General features: G+C 36.3%; 1 protein-coding gene across 11 annotated transcripts in view; it reads left to right on the forward strand.

Moving 5' to 3' along the window:
• LOC138184770 (basic helix-loop-helix family member taiman) overlaps positions 1-20614 on the forward strand; it is a 128152-nt gene that overhangs the window by 97094 nt on the left and 10444 nt on the right. For 7 of the 11 annotated variants that reach the window (XR_011174405.1, XM_069123048.1, XM_069123049.1 and 4 more), the window contains 15 exons: positions 5485-5601; positions 6312-6489; positions 7597-7961; positions 8262-8491; positions 10730-11831; positions 12220-12342; positions 12474-12806; positions 13189-13515; positions 13644-13809; positions 14085-14260; positions 14451-14780; positions 14861-14973; positions 15041-15167; positions 15390-15675; positions 16771-17094. Coding sequence is in view for 10 of the 11 variants with exons in the window: in XM_069123048.1 (XP_068979149.1) it covers positions 5485-5601; positions 6312-6489; positions 7597-7961; positions 8262-8491; positions 10730-11831; positions 12220-12342; positions 12474-12806; positions 13189-13515; positions 13644-13809; positions 14085-14260; positions 14451-14780; positions 14861-14973; positions 15041-15167; positions 15390-15675; positions 16771-17094 (4297 nt within the window). In the remaining variant the exon portion in view is untranslated. The remainder of the gene's footprint in view (positions 1-5484; positions 5602-6311; positions 6490-7596; positions 7962-8261; positions 8492-10729; positions 11832-12219; positions 12343-12473; positions 12807-13188; positions 13516-13643; positions 13810-14084; positions 14261-14450; positions 14781-14860; positions 14974-15040; positions 15168-15389; positions 15676-16770; positions 17095-20614) is intronic. The other 4 variants (XM_069123055.1, XM_069123057.1, XM_069123052.1 and 1 more) reach the window with 3 other exon arrangements.

Here is a 20614-nt window from a genome sequence, read left to right on the forward strand (position 1 = left end):
ACGCGCCAAGATACAGAGACCGAGAGCGGCGATTCCATTGAAACGTTCCGACAGTTTCTCCTAGATACTGTTGCAAGATACCATTGAAAACGCGCATTGCGTCGCGGCCCGGACGTTCAAACGTTTGCTGTCGTGCGCGCGAAATGTAGTCGAAATCTCTCGATTCTTTTTCACATAATTCAACCGTGTGTGACTGCAGGTTTCTTAGGAAATGAAATGTGGCTCGAAATAAAGAGATGAATCTCTGTTTCGTTCGGTTGGCCGGCTTAGATCCGCTGGAATAAATCAACGAAATTAGAGGATAAATTTTTCGTTTTGAAGAACATTAAAAGACCAAGAAATAAGAAAGAGGAGAAAAATGAAAAAACAGAATGGAAAGAGAACGAAGGAACAAAGCGAAGTCTCCTTCGAAGAAGTTAAATGTACTCTTTCTCCGGGCTCTCGAGAAATTTATTTCTGGAAGGAACGAAATATATCGATAAAATAACTTTCGCCAAGGGGGAGAAAAAAAAGGAGAACATGTCGTTCGAAAGGAAGACATTCTTATTCGCCCAATAACGCTTTACTCGCGTTGTCGTGTAACGAAACGTTTTTCTCCTGCACCGCATGGAAATGACTGATCGCTCTCGTCGCTATTTACAACAGGGCAACGATTCGTATTTTGTCCTTGTTCCGTTCGGATCTGTGAACGAGGATCTGTCAAATTCACGCTAGACATCGTAACGCTCAAAGTCGAAAGGAACAGCTGAGCGCAGCAGTCTCGGGAACTGCGGAAACTGCCTGTCGAACCGTTCGAAACCACGCTATTCTACTTCCTTTCTTCCTTTCTTTCTTACTTAATCGAATGACAATACCTCGGCTTATCAAAACTATGATCAGCAAATCTGAAAATTTTTAAGAATATGTTAGTCATGCCTGTATATTTTTAATCGATATTCGCGTTTCAACCTCTGTGTGTGTATGTTTCCAGGTCGCGGTTACACGGCTAATGCTTTACGTCCCTCGATATTGGTGTAGTATCGTTTGTTTCAGAAGCAAGACGCAGGCTCGATTAGTAGCCTAAAATAGATTCGCGTTGCTGAGTTTAACTTTTGATTGATTTCGTCTCAAACGGCAGTAAAGTGTTTGAATGTCATTGATGCTTTTACTCAATTTTAATCAATTACATTTTATTCAAAATACATTTTTATATTTCCAGAAAAATCAATTTTACCTTAGTCTTTCGTTATTTTATTACGCTATATATGATATTAATTTATTAGATACGCGTTACCTTATTTACAGCTTGTTACTTTAACGTTGTATTACGAGAATATGAGAATAATAGTATTAATTTCGTTAAACGAAGGTGAAAAAGAAAATATTTGAAATTAATCGTGTTACATTGTGACGAGATAGTTGCGAAAGTAGCCACATGTATATTAGATTGGTTGAAAACACACAAAACGATAATGGTCCGAACCGACGTCTGATTGTAAGCTATGTGTCTATATACATTATTATACATACTTATAGAACTATAGAGAGAAAGAGAGAGAGAGAGAGAGAGAGAGAGAGAGAGAGAGAGAGAGAGAAAGAGAGCGGGCATGGAAGGGGTTCGAACTTCCCGTCTGTTCTTCTGCATGTTAGTTTTGCGGTTCACGAACGAGCACATGTCGATTCTTCGCGCCAGGCTCGCAATATTCGGCTCGTTCGCCTTCTTCTTTTGCCAGACATATTGCGATTACGTTTTGGAAAGGAAATTCACGACCCTCGGTGAGCACGAAACTTTCTTCTGCTACGTGCTCGGCGTGACACCCTCGCAAATGAATTCCATAGATACACGAAGAATCGTTAAAAAAGTACTTCTTGAGAGTTTGTCACGTGACCTTGATGACGTCACCGAGGCCAATAGGAAACCTTCCAAACGGCGTTATAACGCGAGCTACCGGAGCAAGAGTTCGTGTGACGTCATCTGCGCAGTAGAGTCGCGCGCATCCTGTGTCCAACGACGTGACCGAGGTAGAATCAATTGTAAATTTGCAGTAAAAGTCTCTCTCGTTTTAATTTTCTCATCGTTACGGTAATAATGATTCTTCGATTTATCATTGAAAGTCCGTTTCAAACGTACGTTTGTCAATGTAGGGTAATCAGGAAGGAGGTTGCTACATTCCCATCCCCGTGATTTCCTAGTTCTCGCCTTTCCGTAACATTTGCGTTATTCAATTATTTTCTACTTTGATCAACGATGTTCTCGATTAGGTTGAAACATCAATGATGATTCTAAAAGCGACCGAGGAAGAATTTATCGCGTGTGTCGTGTGACGGAACGGGAGAAATATATACGTTTTATAGCAGAGGCTAGCGGCAACGTCGCAAACCGTTTGTCGGACTCAGCCGCCGAGTCACCGACTTTTCGAGGCCACGGTACGTTGTATACCCGTGTGCTTAAATTCATTCCGATTACGAGCGCGATCTACCGGTGCTGGGAAATATGAGCTCAAGGACGAGCTTTTCCCGCACGCTTGTGCCCAAATCCCGGCCGGTAACGCAGAGATTTACTTTCCCTTCTTCGTTCGTGTTCTACTTACGGCTAACCTTGCGACTCTGAATGGCAGCGTTGCGGAGTTCACGCTTTTTCTTTTCTAACCGTTAACTGATTTTACACATCGTTCTAAGATTTATTATCGAACGATCTTTTGCCAACTTCGGCTATATTTTCATTTTCCATATTTAACTAGGACACGAGTGTCAAAATATTATTATTAATTCCATAGTTCGCAGGAGAAAGTGACAGAGTATGTATTTTTAATTCATCTGGTGGCCTCCTTGAGAGTAACATTGTTCAAGCAGAAATGTTAAATTAATAATTTTATTGACTCTCGCTCTGACACTAACAAGTATATTTTGATTTTACTTTACCTTACTTTATTTTTCTTATATAAAAAACAAAATATTTTTGTTTGATTTCCACAATTACTTTAGTCATGAAACAAAGTACAATCACGGTCTTATAAACTGGTATAAAGAATAATAGTATGACTCCTTTTGAATAAACTTATTTTCCAGTTATCTACTTGAAAACATTGGATAAAGCGTTTCGTTGACTCTTCTATTTATCTCTCTTTTCTCATTAGTATTGTAAGTTATTTTTAGTTCTATTTGCATACACATTTTGTTCGAATGTTTTTTAAAGCAGTAAGTGTGCAGGAATTATGTAGAATTTGTAAATTCAATAAGGAATATTTGCATTACATTTATACGTAAGTCTTTCTTTGCGATAATGTTTCAATTTTTAGATCCTAGAGCCTGTTTATAAATGAAACATTTAAATAATTTAAACTTTCATAAATAATCACTGTACAATTATTTGAAAGCATATATATATATATATATATATATATATATATATATATATATATATATATGTTATTGCATTTGTATTTCCTATTGTATTTGTATTGTAACAAAAGATTCATGAGTAATTGTTTCAAACTTCTAATAGATAGGATAGATACAACAGCTTGTTGTGTTTAATTATCGCACAAGCAGGAGGAATGTGCTTTATCAGGTTAAATATTTACTGTGCGATGTCGATAATTGAGTAAGAATTAAGAACTTTTGTACGAATCACACGAAAATTGTGTACGGTAGAAAATCTTTCCATTAGTAATACATATATTCTATCCATTATTAGGTAAATTTAATCATTTTTTCCGCTTATTCAACAAATTTTTTAAATTACTGTTATTTGTGTGCTTTTATACTAAGAGCAGTTCTTTCTATCGTATTACTCTTTTTCCATATTCCACAAGTTCCTTTATCAAGTTTTACGATCGGAAATCAATTTTGAAATTAAACAATCTCGCCATGTGTAATTAATATATAAAAACTCGTTCGCAATGGAAATATAAAATTGTAACGCAATATGGAATTTGCTGTTTATTTTTCGCTTCTAATTGCTCTATTTTAATAAATACTTTGCTTGTGTACGATTTGGAAAAATTCACCGTTCTCTATGTGTTGTAAAGCTTGTTGAAAAATAGCCCCGTTCATTTTTCTGGATAATGCCATTGCATTTTTATCCAAATGTCTTGCGCAATGTTACTTTTGTGTTCGTTGCGGTATAAAGAAAGAATAATTTTTAATATTATTATGAGGAATAAAAAACGCGGTCATTGTAAATTATTCATTACATTAAATTACGATATGTATGTATGCACCGTGCTATGTAATGTGAAATACAATATGTAATGCGACTTGCTGTGGTCAAATGAAGTAATACGGTTTTGCGTTATTATTTAACAACTTGATAAAAAAAAAGATTCTTCGACTGTGATTCCAACAATATCGTTACATTGTTATCAATTTTTTACACGTAGAATGGAAAAAACGATAACTGAGGGAGAAAACGTTTTTGTTATTATTATATAATAAATATATACACCGAGAAAAGTAGAGTTTTATAATAAAATGAAAATTTATCTTAATCGCCTGTTAAATAAATTTTACTTCAAATAAGAAAGTGATGATTTAGAACAGTATTTCGTTTTGTCAATTGTAATATAAGTGTTATTCAGAACGATATGACGTATCGGGTTATTTGAAGTAACAGCAATTTCAAATAATTGTGTCGTTTCATTATCTTTCTATTTCAGCTATTGATAAAAACAAGTCGCTAGTTTCTGGTCTCTTGTAATATATTCAGTCATTTTGGTTACACTATCAACGAAATTATACTTAAATATCTCTTTCGTTTTCACTTATTTTTATGTAAAATAAATCGATTGTTTTTGATAACGTAGCAGCTACCTAATAAAATATTTTATCGTTTGGTATATCATTTCTAAGAAGTAAAGATCAATATAGAAAGAAGGAATAATGCATTTTGTAAAAATGAAAATTTAGTAAATCTTTTACAAAATTATTTATCCTTGTTTCTGGACAATTTTTCTTTTTCGGCCATTACTAGTAGATGCTATAGAGTGCAGTGTTGATTTAATCGGTATAGAAATGCAAACTATGTACATATGTAACGCGAAATCAGGGTTGTGCTGTTTCGTTATCTTGACACGTGGAACTTCGTGGCACAGTTTACTGTTTTATTAAAATGAAATGGAATTTTTTTTCATATCATTATTTTGCCAATTTTTTACATTTTTAATATATGCGACATATGCAACTGGGATAACAGAAAGTTAGTTTTTTTGTTTGAATTTATTATTTCGCGTTACCTTTTATGAAATATTCAAATTTTATTTTTCATTGTCCTCGTTTTCGGAATTAAAAACGTCCAAGAATTACTTTTAACGTGATTCAACATGGATATTCACACTATTGCAAATGTATATATTTTTTATACATTTTTACAGCAATGCATCTATATGAAAATGCTTTTATAATATATCGTTTAAGATGGTATATAATTTATCGACTCGATGATTTAAATTTTTATTAATACAGTTAATACTTTACAGTCGCTACAATTTATTTTATTTTTCACAGATTCGGCACATTAGGGAACAGGAAGGCTCGAATAGTCATGCGGTACAACAGGGAGAAGTGTCTTCTTCGAATCCTAACATACTGTCCAACGATCAAGTTGGTCCTATTTTACTCGAGGTACAACTCAATTTAAATCGAATCTCGTCAATCCATTCTGTTCTTGTTACTTTAGTTCATTGATACGTATACGCCCGGAGCATCTGCATGTTTTCCTTTATTCCTGTTTACTGACAATTTATAACTAGATAAACGAAGATCTGCTTCGATAAATATCTGTTTTCTTAAAATTAATCAAATTTTCGGAATATAGAGATATATTAGAGATAGCGTATCATTGTAACCGATATATTGTTAACGTCAGTTATAAATTAAATTAAAAAGACGTTAAATCGGATACCATTCGAATAGAATGTAGAAAATTATTTCAGCTTAAGATCACCTTTCAAACTTTATTTATTGTATGCTCGCTTATGATTTCAGACATTTATAGATCATCTACTGACGTATAAATTGTCTACAAGATGAGAGGATCTTATTTATACGAATAATCCAATCGTTCTAACAACATCAGAAGTTAAATTCTAGAAATATTTTATAGAGTGAAAAAAAGAACTATGAATAACTCTTGAAACTTTCCAATATTGATTATTATAAGAATTAAATAGAAGATAATCTAATGATTAATTAAATTATCGCACTTTCACATAAAGTCGTTTATCTAATCAATATTGTATCTCTTTATTAATCATTGTAGACCATCAATATTATATGTATATATTCATATGGAATACTGTTAAAATCTAATTTGCTCTGAAATTTTTGTCCAGGCGCTAGATGGCTTCCTTTTTGTTGTAAATACGGAGGGACGAGTGGAGTACGTAACAGATAACATAACTCAGTACATAAATTACACGAAGGACGATGTGCTCGGCAAGGATATTTATAATATTATTCATCATGGAGACCACAACACCTTCATGCCGAGCTTGTTGCCTATACCATTAGGTTAGTACGTCTTTCAAATACTACCTCGCTCTCATTTTTCATTTTAATTTCAGTTTCCATTTTTTCTCGTCTTTTTTTTATTTTGCTGTTTTTTTTTTTTTTTTTTAACCAAAAGTGGAAGATATATGGAGATTAAGTTTTCTTTAGGGTAGAACGTGTTTCGTCCTCGACGAATACGCGACGAGTACACGATAAAACAATTATTTATGGTTGCTTTTCATATGCGTCAGGGATAGTTATGATAATGTAACTTTAGCATTTATTTACCGGTCGGTGTGCACGTGTACTTTTCAGTTTATCTTGCTTTGTTATGGAACTTCGGTAGCGGCGCATCGGAAAGATTTATCTTGCGTAATGGAAGGAGACAGCTTTGAAATTCTGTAGCGCAGCAGAAATGCGATGCCATCGACGGAGCGCGTTGCACTTCGACAAGTTTGCCTTTTCCTGCTAGCTGTCAGGACACGTGAAATTTTCTTCGCTCGATGCTTACGTTAGTTTACACACTTAAGCTACTTTTTACATCAAATGCGTCGAACTTTTTGATGTTCGAATGAATTACATATTTTTAGTGAATTCTAGTTGAATTGTTTAATAACACGCTCTTTGAAAGTAACGACAGAAATATCTATAAAGTATCCACTATATATATATTTTAATTATCATGTTCTTATTTAATCGAATAAGATATTCTAAAGAAATTATCGTAACAAATGTTTCAATCTTTTAATCGAAATCCTGAATTTTTTAATTTTTCAAAACTTCTTGTCACTTTATTTAAATTATATCCTACAAGTTTTATAGAAAATTAAACGGTTAGAAGAAAAATTTTGTCACATAAACGAGTGCAGTTGATTTCCATCATTCTCGTCATTTTCATAAGCAATAATTTACATTTTTAAATGTATTCACAAACCTTAAATTACGATTAACTTTTATCGTTATGTTATTCACGTTTTTTATTTGCATAAAAGTCAAGTACAAATATTGCACAAAGGCCGAAGAATCATTTCGTTCTATTTTTCTTTTTATAAGAGTTACGACGAATTAAAATGATATATGAGATAACTGATTTGTCACGTTTAAAGACAAGTTTCGTTTGTAATTCAGCCTGGATGAACGAGCAGCCGCCCCAAAGGAACCGTACCTTCAATTGCCGCTTCTTGGTGAAGCCTCCCGATGATAAAGAAGAGACTATGGAGGAGAAGCAGCAACGAGTATCAAAATACGAGTCTATGCAGATCTGTTCAGCTCTTTTGCCAAATAATAGTGATCGTCTGGAGAGCGGTGACGTATCGTCTGAATCTTCAGACAACGGTCCTTGCGTAATGTGCGTGGCTCGCAGGATACCCCCAAACGAGAAGCCCATTGGTACGCCCATCGAACAGTTCACCGTTAAGTTGGACACTACGGGGAAGATTATCGCGGTTGATGTTATCTGGTTATCGTCTCCTTACTCTGAGTACCTAAGCAAGGTAAAGAGGATGCCAAAGATTTCTGATATATTTGCTTTGGAACTGGCTGTTTCTTTCAAATGCTAGACATTATGTCTACGTTATTCTTGAGACTTGTGAAGGAATGATTTTATAGTTATTTAATGTAGTTGAAGTCGAAGAACCTGGATATTTGTTTCTCTTTGGAGTTGTTGTTATTCATTTGCAATTTTTTGAAAGTATGATAATCTGATATGATTTATGGCATTAACGTTAACAAACGTCTTACCTCGTTTGTAAAGTAGTGCATTGATTATAATTATTTGTAACGTTTTATTGCAGGAGCTAATTGGCACGACGATAAAGGACCTGTGCCACCCTCATGATCTCAGTAAGCTAACTGCACATTTGAACGATACGCTTCAAGTCGGTGAGAGTACCAGTGGCGTATACCGACTACGCGTTAGTCCTGATAAGTTCCTTAATATTCAAACAAAGTCAAAGCTTTTCAAAGCAAATGTGATGAACACACTTGTTGCCGACTTCATTATGGCCACCAATACCATCATTGGGTAAGTTGAACCATCTCACATGTACTCCCTTCTTATATGTAACATACGTTTTAGTCGTAAAACATAGGCGCAATATATCTTGAAGACTAATTTTCTCAGATTAGTAGTTTTCGGATTAGTGGAATCGGCTTAGTCATTGTCTTTATAAACCTTTTATCTTACAAATGTATTACTTTCATAAATGGTTCTAAATTTCTTTTCTAAAATGTGACATTTCATTAAATCTCCGTGAAATGAATATTTTAGATAACGATTAATCTGAGGTTGAATGTCTTATTATGTACATTGACTACCAAAGTATGAAAACCTAAAATCCAAAGCATCTGGAAAATGGAGTTAAAACGCGTACAGATTGTTTTTATTCGATTACTTGAACAGAACTAAATACAATCTTGTAAGTTGGATTGCTATGGTATTCAGTGGCATCGAATTAAGAGTAGTTGTACAACTATTAAACATTAGGATTGCGAGAAGATACCGAGAATAAACCAGTAGAATCTCGATTATTACAAATTACGAGATCGTGAATAACTCAGTTCCGACCAGCAAAAAGTAACGAATAATTGTACGATCAGCCTATTTTCTATTATCCGATTGTTTGTTTAATCGTCGTATAATTAGAGTCGTCGAAGCTTTTCAGTAATCGACGTTCTGCTGGATAATTAAGTTAACTTACTGGTCCCTCATATCGCTTTACTACTGTTCTATTGGAATACAGAGGCAAGGGTGACTATATCTACACGGCATATTCTACCTATGAACTTCCCGCTGCGTTAGGTTTCCGCTAATATATTCTATTTGCCTAACTTCTCCGTGTTTATCTTATGGCTATTGCTTCAATAACATTCTCGGGCTAATTCGAAGGCAAAGTCAGAAAAAAAGACGGATAAGAAAAAGAAGTACAAAAATTAAACGGAATTTGTTAGTACGTATTCCCACAAAATAACGCGATTCGTTTGAATTCGAAATTTATTATAGCTTTTTTTTTCTCCAAAAGTTTTCTACAGGTTTTCCGGTAGTGATTTTTTTTTTTAGGTTTTTATGAGAGTCTTGCATGTTTCGCAATACACGGGGTATTTTTTCTCGGTGTTGGAGATCTGGCCACTCTTGAAATTGAAAACAATTTATTCCCCTCCCCCATTGTGACGTTTTACGATTACGATTTCGTTTATCGCTTTTATATATCGCTTTCTAACACTTTGTTTGCTAACAACTACTATGTATCACACACGCTGGTCTTAATCGTTATCTCATCACTCACGAATCACTCTTCTTCGCAATGTTCGTCTCCACGCAATCACATTCTTCATATATTGTCATCGGAGCGGGAATGGCAAAGGTTAGAAGTGATACGGTACAACGTTTATTGCTGAGATTGTGCAATTGAAAGTTTAAACAACTTCTCACACGATCCTTGCCATTTCATTCTCGATTTACGAATTTCGTGACGTTTTTATATTTGTCGGGGCAAACGGTGATTGCAAGACATTCGCGATCAGTTGAGCTTCTTGGTTCTTCGGTTGAGAAGATTCTATTTAAATTATTAAAAAGAAATAACGAAAGAATTTTATTAATACGGAAATATTTCGATTTTATTCGATGAAGAGAGCGTAGAATATGAAATTAAAAGAAAGAAAAAGATTGGAAACTGGAAGATTCGTGATTTCTTACTTATCGTATTACTTGGTAGTTTAGTTTCATCGAGAAAGATGATGGAAGTTGGCAAAGAGTTTTGCTCTCACCTAACGCGTTCAGGCTGCAAGTAGTTAGCGAAAGTAAGATTTACGATTATCATGGTAGAATGCGGCAAGTCTTACTTACGCTTATGCAACTTAAATTAGGGTATGAAGGTAGCACGATGATTGATGCTGAAGGTTTCTCGGTAAACAGTGCGCGTGACGCGAAGAACATCATTTTTACACGCTTAAAATCCTCTCCTCGAGTGCTATTTAACAACAATCCCTATCGGCTTAATACGATTTATCCATCATTTCAGTCTTCTCATTCGAAGGGATAAAGTGCATATCTGTTCGTTCTCTTTGAATCGCATTGACGTTGTTTCGGGAGCTTGAAACCGGTAAACGCAAGAGATATTACCTGGCCGAGCACTGTTCACCGCGTTCAACGCAAACCGTTACATAGTACATAGTAATGCTTAGTGTTAGACTAAACCGAAAAAAAGTGTTTTTTATGGTAACTGCCAAATACATGTGTTGTTTTGTTTCTTGTCCATGATAGGGACAATGACTTAACGCCTATCGAGGGTGGTCAGCTTTCCAACAACAAAGTGTGCTCTGGACACTCTAGTAACCGTTGTGCGAATAATAGTAATAATAATAATGGTAACAATAACAATAACGTGGGTGGCCCGCTGATGTCCGTGGCGCATCTAAACGGTCAAGTGAGTGGTATCAGTAGTCGGGGGTTGGCGGGTACGTCGTCGCACACCGGTACCGCCGCGACATCGTCAAACTCGATAGTGTTTAGCGCGGCCGAGTCTTGCAACCCCCTGCCGTCGCTGAGTACCAGTAATCCGTTCAACCACTTTTCGGGGAACATGGACTTGGAATTCGAGCTCTTCCCCAGTTCCACATGGGACTTGGATAGTAACAGCGGGTGGGCAGATAGGCCCGAATCGAGAGCGAGCGGGCCACCAAATTCACGACCATCTTCCCAGCCAGCCCCGACATCTCCGAGTCCCCAGGGAACGTTCTCCTCTAACTCGGCGGTGGCGCCTCACTGCAGTCCCCTACGCGCGTTCAGCCCAACTTCAGGCAACGCAGCTCACACCTTCAGTAATTCGTTCCCCTTCAGTCCGCTTCAGGAATCACAGACGTCCTCCTTGACCAACAGCGCTACTAGTAGTGTTAGTGCCAACGGAGCCGCCGGATTGACGCCCAAGAGACAGGATGAAGGGAAGACCGGATGTTCGACGACCAACCAATCTGCCATGGAGGCGAGCAACGCGAGAAACAACGCGACCTCCGTCACTGGAACTGCGGCCGTTGCAGCCGCAGCCGCAGCCGCAGCCGCGGCTGGCCAAACTGGCTCCACCGGGACCGTTATCGAAACTCAGAACAGTGTTGTGTCCACCGAGTCTGGTAGACTAAGAAACTTGTTGACCAAGGGGGCTAGTGCTAGTGAGGACAGTCAGGACAATGCGAATAACGATTCGGAGAGGGAAAATAAACATAGAATATTGAAGATCTTGTTGAATCAGCAAGACGAGGACGATTTTCATCCCGAGCATAATAACAAAGTGCGCACGAGTCCTAGCAACATGCCGAAACCGAGCATGGAGCATTCGAAATCTTCGCTTGGAAATAATATGCTGCTACAGGTAAACAAGCTGATCATTGGCATCCAGAAATTCCAACTGGTATCGGACTGGTGCCAATCGGACTGCTTCCAACTGCTTCGCATTATCTTCTTTTTCTTCTTTCTCTTTTTTGTTTTTAAATTCCTTATCGTTTCCCTAGCTTTTGTAGTGGACGTGATCAACCAATATATCTATTTTCTTTCATAAGTAGCAATTCACTTCTTGCTAATTGAGTCGTTAATATATGAAATAATAAATTGTCGATGGACGCTGTATTATATTTGTAATTTTATCAAAATGTTATAGTATACAGGGTGGCAGCTATTGGTTGATCGCAATATTCTATTATATAGTAATTGTACTTTGTTTTGTATAACTATTTTATTTCGTGTAATCTCTTCTTTTGAAGCTATTAAACGAAAAGAATGACGATGAAGATGAAGAGGCTCGCATTGGCTTAAAGAAGAGGAACGAACTTCTGCAACAGCTTCTGAAAGACCAAGATGACGAGAGAAAAGTACAAGAACAACAGGTAGGTAGCGATAAGCTTAGCCTCGATATAGTTTGATACTATATAGATGTATGTACAAAATTATTCCAACTTGAAGATTGAAAAATTGATAATGTCGTGTCAGTTTGATTAATAAAAAGTAATTCGAATAGTGTAAATCACAAACTCGGGAAGAGGATTCTCTGTTGCGAAGTCTTGGATTTCGGAACACGACACCATCGCCGTCTCAATCAAGCGACAATGTCGGACACGGTGGTTCCACTCAAGTCGGTCAGAAGAGACCTGGCGAAGATGGTGACGTGAACATAGCCGCGAAACGACCCATGGATGGATCGCATCAAGTGTCTTCTTCTGGCACGTCCACTAACGCGACCAGCAAGCTCTGGGAGAGGAACAAGATGTTGGCTTCGTTGTTGGCCAAACAACCTCCTCAGCCAACCACTATCCCACCAATACCTGCATCTGTGATATCGGCTACCCCGCAGGTAATTAAATATTTAATTATTTTCTAATTTTGTGAAGTGTTAGTCTTCTTTATTATACTGATTATACTGATCCTGATAATTTTACTAGGTTCGAAAGAATGCATTTTTTATTATACATTATTATATAATTTACTTAGTAAAATAGTTGCCTATCTAGAAAATGATCCAAGTCTGATATTGATTCGTCAATATTTTCAAATTTCACAAAATTTTTTATAAGTAGTTCTATCGTGCATTTAATCTTTGCGGTGATAGCGTTGAATAGTATGTAGTTCCTTTTCTAAAAGTTGAAACAGTCAGTTCTTTTACTTTTTAAGTCTTAACGATTCAAATTGAACAAGACACTTAAATAATTTATTGATATTGTCATCTCTTATATAAGGACAAGCTGCTTCGCATAGGGTTAAAATCCCAACAGCAACAGCAACAGTCGCAACAACCGCAATCCCAGCCACAACAACAGCAGCAACAGCAACAACAGCAGCAGCAGCAGCAGCAACAACAACAACAACAGCAGCAGCAGCAGCAACAACAGCAGCAACAACAGCAGCAGCAGCAGCAGCCTTGGACAGGTGGCAGCTTGCAGTCGGTTGGTGGCAATAATACAATTACGACTACCGCTACTTCCGCACGTACTCCTCTCCAAAGCCAGTCGAGACAACTACCTCGCCAAACAACCAATACCTACCTCACTCATATGCTAAGTCAGGTAATATTCAGTTTCTCATATTACAAAATTATTCGATCGTTTATTATACTCTTTTGTTAAAATATTGGTTTTTGTCTAATTACAGAATAATTGAATAAATAATTACGAGACTTGTTACCTGTTTATAGCAACAAAGACCTCAAATTGGTCAAATAGATTCGGAATTTACGGGCAGCGGGGAGTATCGGCAAACGAGCACCGATCCCAGTGGTTGGGATAACCAGTCATCAGATCCTGATCTTTCCGATATCTTAGATCAAGTTATCGAGTTCGTGCCGGATGAAGCCATCACAGGTATACAATTAATTATTACTGCCATTAAACGCATGATCCGTGTCTAATATATACTCGTCTTTCACTCCTTTATGTTTAATATATTTTAGATATATAACTGTATACCTTCGCTGTCACGGGCATAATTATAAACCTTGTGATTCTGCTTTCTTTTAATGACGCTTCGTTCGTTCGTTAGCAGTAAACTAATACACTCACGGGGGTTATTTGTGCCATTTGTTCGCGTGTGACAGCGAAAGTAATTATCATTATAGATAATAATTTTTATTTAATAGATTCGTCTGCGATAGCAAATCTCCTAGATGCAATCGAAGCACCGCAAAACAACGCGTTGAACGAGAAGATGGCGATTAACGCGATACAGAAGTCGTTGATGTTATGCGAGACTGCCGTAAATCCAACGTCTTCCACCATAACAATTCCTGGCACGCCTCCAGCTTACTCTACAGCAGTAAGTTGATATCCTTTTCGCGCGTATTTTTATAACGCGTCTGCGATAATCGTAATATACTAAATATATGTATATATTACTTTTAACATCGACCGTTCTGGTAGCTCTATCGATGTTACTTGTCGCGTGTATTCGTTACACGGTATTACATGGTCGTAATAATTAATATTTATGAACGATATAATTTTAGTTGGGTACCACCCCTGTAACGACGAGTCATAGTTACCAGCCACCACCGATATATCAACAACAGTCAAGGATGAGGTTTAATACGCAACCGGGCGTCAGGCAGACGACCGCTCAATTCACGCAACAGCAGCAATTACAAATGCAACAGCAACGGACGAAAATGATACAACAACAACAACAGCAACAGTTGAAGCAGAGGTTGCTGCAGCAACAACAGCAACAGCAGTTACTCATTCCTTCCAATGCTACAGCTACGGACCAAATTACTACCGGAATTCACAATATCGATAACCTTTTGAACAATACTGTTGCGCCAAATGTATCGTTACAGGTAATTACAGAGTTAGTCTTGAGTCATTACATAAAATCACAAACTTGTTACACGTAATTGATAAATTATATTGTTCTCAGCGGTCGAGTGTTCCAGATTCACAAGTGTCTCCAGGTTATGGGGGATCCGTCCAGATGCCTTCCGGTCATCGACTTGCTCATTCGTATTCTCATCCTTCAACGTTACCACAACAGTAAGTTAATAATTAGTAAAATTAATAATTATTCTGCAAGTACCTGACATTCTTCGTTTGTTTCTAGCCCTATTGTAAACAGTAATTTTAACAGTGGTCAACAAGTGTCTGTGGCAGCGCGACTCTCGCCGCATTCTCCGGCTGGTATTTTGTCATTTTCCCACCCTCAGCCGTTGTCGCCACGGGTGACGCAAGTACGTTTCAAGAGTCATTTAATTAGACAAGGCGTCCTAAATGCCTGTTGCGTAGTTTCATTTGTATTTTTAAGTTTTGTTTTTATTTTATCGAGAGGTGCGCGCGCGCGTCGTTTCTTAGAATAATTTCCATTGTTTACTTCGCGTCCCGTTTATATAATTTACGTCCTTGTTTACGTACGACACGAATATTTAATTTTTCTTTTACGTTTTGTGATTAAGGGCAACTATGGTAATACCCCGAGATTATTCACCGTTAACCAGGTGAGATCGCAGCAACAACCTACCGCGCAGCAGCAGTTGCAGCAACAGCAGAGATCAATGCCGTCGCCAGGGACTCCAGCATCTGCTCGGCAGTCTCCGTTTCCTGCGGAAACCTTTCCCCCACCTACGTCCCCCACAGCCAGCCAATTTCCACCTGGTCCTAATCCTGGTGCTCCAAATCCATCGACCCAATATCGGTTGCAACGGACCACTTCTACACCTTCAGCTACGACTCAGTTGCCAGGTAGGTTGATATTCTGTTCGGAATTCTTCTTCATTGACGGTGTAATTATATATTACGAATATTTATAATGAGACTTTTTTTTCGTTCGTTGCTACTGATCACGCAGTGGTGCATTTATTACGTTTAAATCGCGTATCTTCGATTCCATAGGATGTGTGATATTTTTTTTTTTTATGTGATCGTAATACGTAAAATTATACTGTTAGTATTTACGAATTGTACATTTAAAGAAGAAAGTTTGTAGGTACTTTTTAGTGCGTAATTGCAAATGTATATATTAACTTGAACCCGTATTCTGTGCAAGGCGTTGAAAGACTTTAAGACGGTGATCGCGTTGTGATTTCGTTCGTCGTGTCGGTATCGTCAAAGATATTCAATACTCTATATTAGTGTGATTAATCTTAAGTATTTATGCGAATAAATATATATAATACGAATACGAAACAGAAGGTGTGATCTAAATATACATATATCTTGTCGACGCGTACATAGGTAAGTATAAAACCGATTCCAATATGTGTTTCTCTGTTGTATGTTCAGAAACGGAACAAGTACGTTTAGACTAGATAGATATGTGTATAGATAGTTATTAGACATTTTTTTTACATCAGTATTTTTCAACTTGTTCTAATTTTAGAAAGAAATAATATACATTTGTTTTTTCGATATCATTTTCCATTGATTTTACAATATATATTATATATTATACATCCAATATTCTCTTGAAACTAAAACGATATTACAAACAATTTTTTCTAATATGTCTCCGATATAACCAATAATTTATGATTGTGAGACAAAATATTTAAAAAAATGTAATCGAGTTTAAACATAATTCGATGTTAATGCAAACAAAAGAGGAAATAGTGCATATAAAGTACAATAGTATAAAGTAACATGCATTTAATATTCGTATTGTTACATACGATTACATATTATAAAACGAAGAATACGAAGAACTTGACCAAAATTATATTATACTAGACGTATTCCAATCTCAAAGTGGAGCATGGAGGAAAGCTGGCTAGAAGCGCTATAAACGCTTTTGCTATGAGATTACAAGAAGCAAGGAGATAGACAAGCTTGATGTTGCAGGTGGGGTAGGTTCGCCCCGGCACTACGGCGGAGTGAGTAAGGAACAACCTCTTCTTTCACCTAGTCATCCACATTCGGGTTGCAACCCGGCAACACCGACTCACAATCAACACAACGTAACGAATACCCAACAACACTTCTCCAACCAACAACATTCTTCTATGATATACCACACGACCGCCAATACTATCAACACAGCAGACATGCAGAACAATCAGTTCTGTTACGATCGGACGTCTGTTCCACTCTATTCGTCAGGGCCTGGGGACACGCAGGATGCCAGGTCTTTGCCTCCCGGTAATCCTGTCAATCACCAATTGGGTGGTAAGTCATGTGACCACTTAATGTCATGTGACCATCACTTCGTCATCATCACACCCCCTTCCGTATACGCCCTTCTTTGTATCTAAAATACCTCGTGTCACGAGATCGGCTACAAAGGCATGAGACATATTGTGTTCTTTTTTTCTTTTTTTTTTTTATTTCGTTGATACGTGGGAAAGCACATCATTCTCTATTCACCATCCACCCCATCGATGTATCTACCTAAGCAACTGTAAATACGACGATCATATAAGCTGCAGCGTTTTTTCATGCGTTCAATGTACCCCTTCACTTTTTAGACGCCCTGTATATTTCCTCTTTTACGTCTCATATGGGAAGTGGTGCTTGCTGTGTGGCTAATCAGATGCCGTGAAATATCTTGTGATTTGATTAGAATCAATCGGATCATTTCATCTCGAATTCAACGACTGTTTTGCTCTCGTGCATTTCCATTTGCCTTTATTCATCAAGATCATCAAGACATCATTCTTGCTTGTTAGATTGCAATTGGAACGATAGAGTTATGCCTGAACCACTGTCGTTTAATAGCATTCCTATGATTCTTGAGATTCGAAGGATTCTTTGCCTTTTTCAATTTTGCCTACTTCCTGGTGTCTTGCTCAGTTTCGAGCTTTTCCAAGCGATCAGTGAAACAGACCATCGTCATAATTCTTTTTCATGTCTCTTTTCTCACGATCGTTTCTGTCGTGTATCTCTATAAGAGATGCCAACACAGAGTAGCGTATCCTATCGAAATAGCGTTAAATGTTGCATGGTGCTTTTGTTTATAGTTTGAGAGCCGACTATGTTCGTAATCATACCAATGGAATGTATTCTTCGTTTACATTGTAGTATGGATTTACGAATTAAAGAACACTCTGATCCTGTCCTTTTTCTGTTTCTTCAGTTTCATTTGAAGATACGCATACGTTACTTGAGAAGAAAATCGTGATTTGTAAATCACGAGCTTCGCAAGAATTTAAATATACTTCCGCGTTAACAGATTATAATAATAATAATCGATTATAATAATAATCGAGCATTTTCTTCATAGCCCAAAAGATGGATAGAAAGAGAATATTTTTTAATCGTTCGACTTTGTAATAACAGAAAGACGCGAAGAGTTTATTTTGTACTTTCTCGCTACTTATACCGCGTTAGAAGAAAATTCTTTTCAATCGAGTCCCGGTATTTGTGCTTGAAGATAAAAGATTAAATATTCATATGAGTGACGTATTCGAATTTTTTCAAGATAATGTGATAAGGGAAACAGCTACCATTATATAACTGTAAACTAACTTCAACGATACCATGTTCTCATTAGATGATCCTTTCATTCTGTGAATAACAATCCATATGTGATCCTAACGACGCAAAATAGTTAGACTTTTCCATACCAAGGACTTTGTTAAATGTTTGTCTATCGAAAAACACGTACATTTTGTAAAAACGTGACAAAATGCCTCGTGTCTCTGGGGTAAATCGATTCATCTGTATTTTACGAGAATCGTGATATAACATATAGTACATATTCATCCCCGTTTACGTGATACACCCCTTCTCACACTAATTTCAGCGATACAGACATAATGTTCGATTCTGCACTCTACTTCTTTTTAGCGATATAGAGACTACACTTTCCTGTGGTGATTGTAGACACTGATGTACTTATATGTAATGACATAGTAGATAAGTCAGTAGGAAAGACTACCCTTTGTATCATATCTTTTTAGGTACCTTTCGTATGGCTCGTATGCGTTAAAATCACCGTACTGTTTAAGGTGGACCGGAAACGGAAGCGGGCAAACCATGTGCAAGTTACGATATTCTGGATGTTATCTAAAAAATGATAATCATAGTGAAAAAGACAGCTAATAAAAATATAGTGAAAATATAGTAAACGATGGAAACGGTAGTTGTAATTTTATTTTACATAAAATTGATTTAATAATCGATTCTAATGAATTATGGTTTAATTTGATTAAAATAGAATACGATTTTTATGAAATAAATCTGTTAACCGGTGTTACGACTCCTGTCGTCTCATATAGCATTTCGAATCGTATTGTTTTGTTCATTATTCCGAAACATGTATATCTTTTATTATTTTTACAAAAATTTCATTTTTTCCCTTTAAATACATAGAAATAATTTGAAATTGGGAGTATTATTTGGCACGATTAAATGAAAATGATTCTTTTAAGAAAAGATCAGAAAACAACGTTTAGCCAGGATTAAAAGAGTGATTGAAAATAGCTCTTTGAGTGCTGATTTGCCCATTTCCGGTTCAGAACGTATTTACACTATGTATTTAGTGACTACCTCCGGCACTTCCGGACCACGTAAAGTAGCGTCACTATCACTTGCACCACATATATGAATTTTGTGTTACAACCAATATATTATCATATTAATATATTAAACATATTATTATCTTCCTATCGTAAGAGTGAATTTTTTGTATCAATGAAATTGGAAAAGAAAACAATGATAATATGTAAAAGCGAATTGCTTGCGAGTTTCCTTTGCTTTTTCTTTTTTTTTTTTTTTTTTTATTAAAAATTTAGTTTAGCGTTAAAAGTACTGTTTTCATGAATTTTCGACATTAGTTGAAATTCGAATGTAAAATTTCATTATCGTTTAGTCTATAAATTTTAATTAAGATTGTGAAAGTATTTCACTATGGAAGCATACATTCGAGTGAATTAATTTTGCATATATCGGTGTAATGTATACTGACTCGAGAAAATCATTATTCATAATTCTCAACTGTCTACATTTAATTTTGTATGCTTGTTATGTCATGCTGTTTCGTTTCTCTTCTGTTTATGTTCTTCATCGATCTTCGATCCATTCGTGATTTTTATTCATGCGTATCAATTATTTTTATATGTTTGTAGCATTCGTTATATGTTGCGTTATTTTACAATTGGAGCATGATCAATGCGGACGATTCTTTCCTTTGCTTTGGTTCGATATAGTCCATTTTGTTTTCAGTTCCGATCGATATTAACAAATTTTTCTATTCTATGATTTTAATTATTTCATAATTTTTTCATAATTTACGAATATACCTACATATCAATGCATTATTAATTTTTATTTGACCTTTTTTTTATAGTCTTAGTAGTCTTATTGTTAGTCTTAAAAGTAATCTTTTAGGATTATAATCACATGTACCAATTGTTAATAGTACTACTACAAAATGTTAATATCATCGATAAACTTAAGCTTGTTCGATATTTTTATCAAATTGCGCGCGAATGAAATGTACGAAAAACTAAAAGCACTTGGTCGCTTTAATCATTCTCCAATTTCCACTGAACTTTCATCCGTACGGTACAATAAAAAAAAAAAAATAAAGTGTGAGTCCACGGTTTTCAGAACCGTACGTATATCTTAATAACGAGACTAAGAAGATATTACTAACAACGACGCATTCTCATGTACAGTACATCGAGCTTTTGTGATTAATCATCGTCACTAAACGCAGTGTTACTAAGCATCGTCGAGTATAATT

Source organism: Bombus flavifrons, chromosome 11, assembly GCF_040668555.2.
Source record: "Bombus flavifrons isolate JBK064 chromosome 11, iyBomFlav1_principal, whole genome shotgun sequence".
Classification (NCBI taxonomy): Eukaryota; Metazoa; Arthropoda; class Insecta; order Hymenoptera; family Apidae; genus Bombus; species Bombus flavifrons.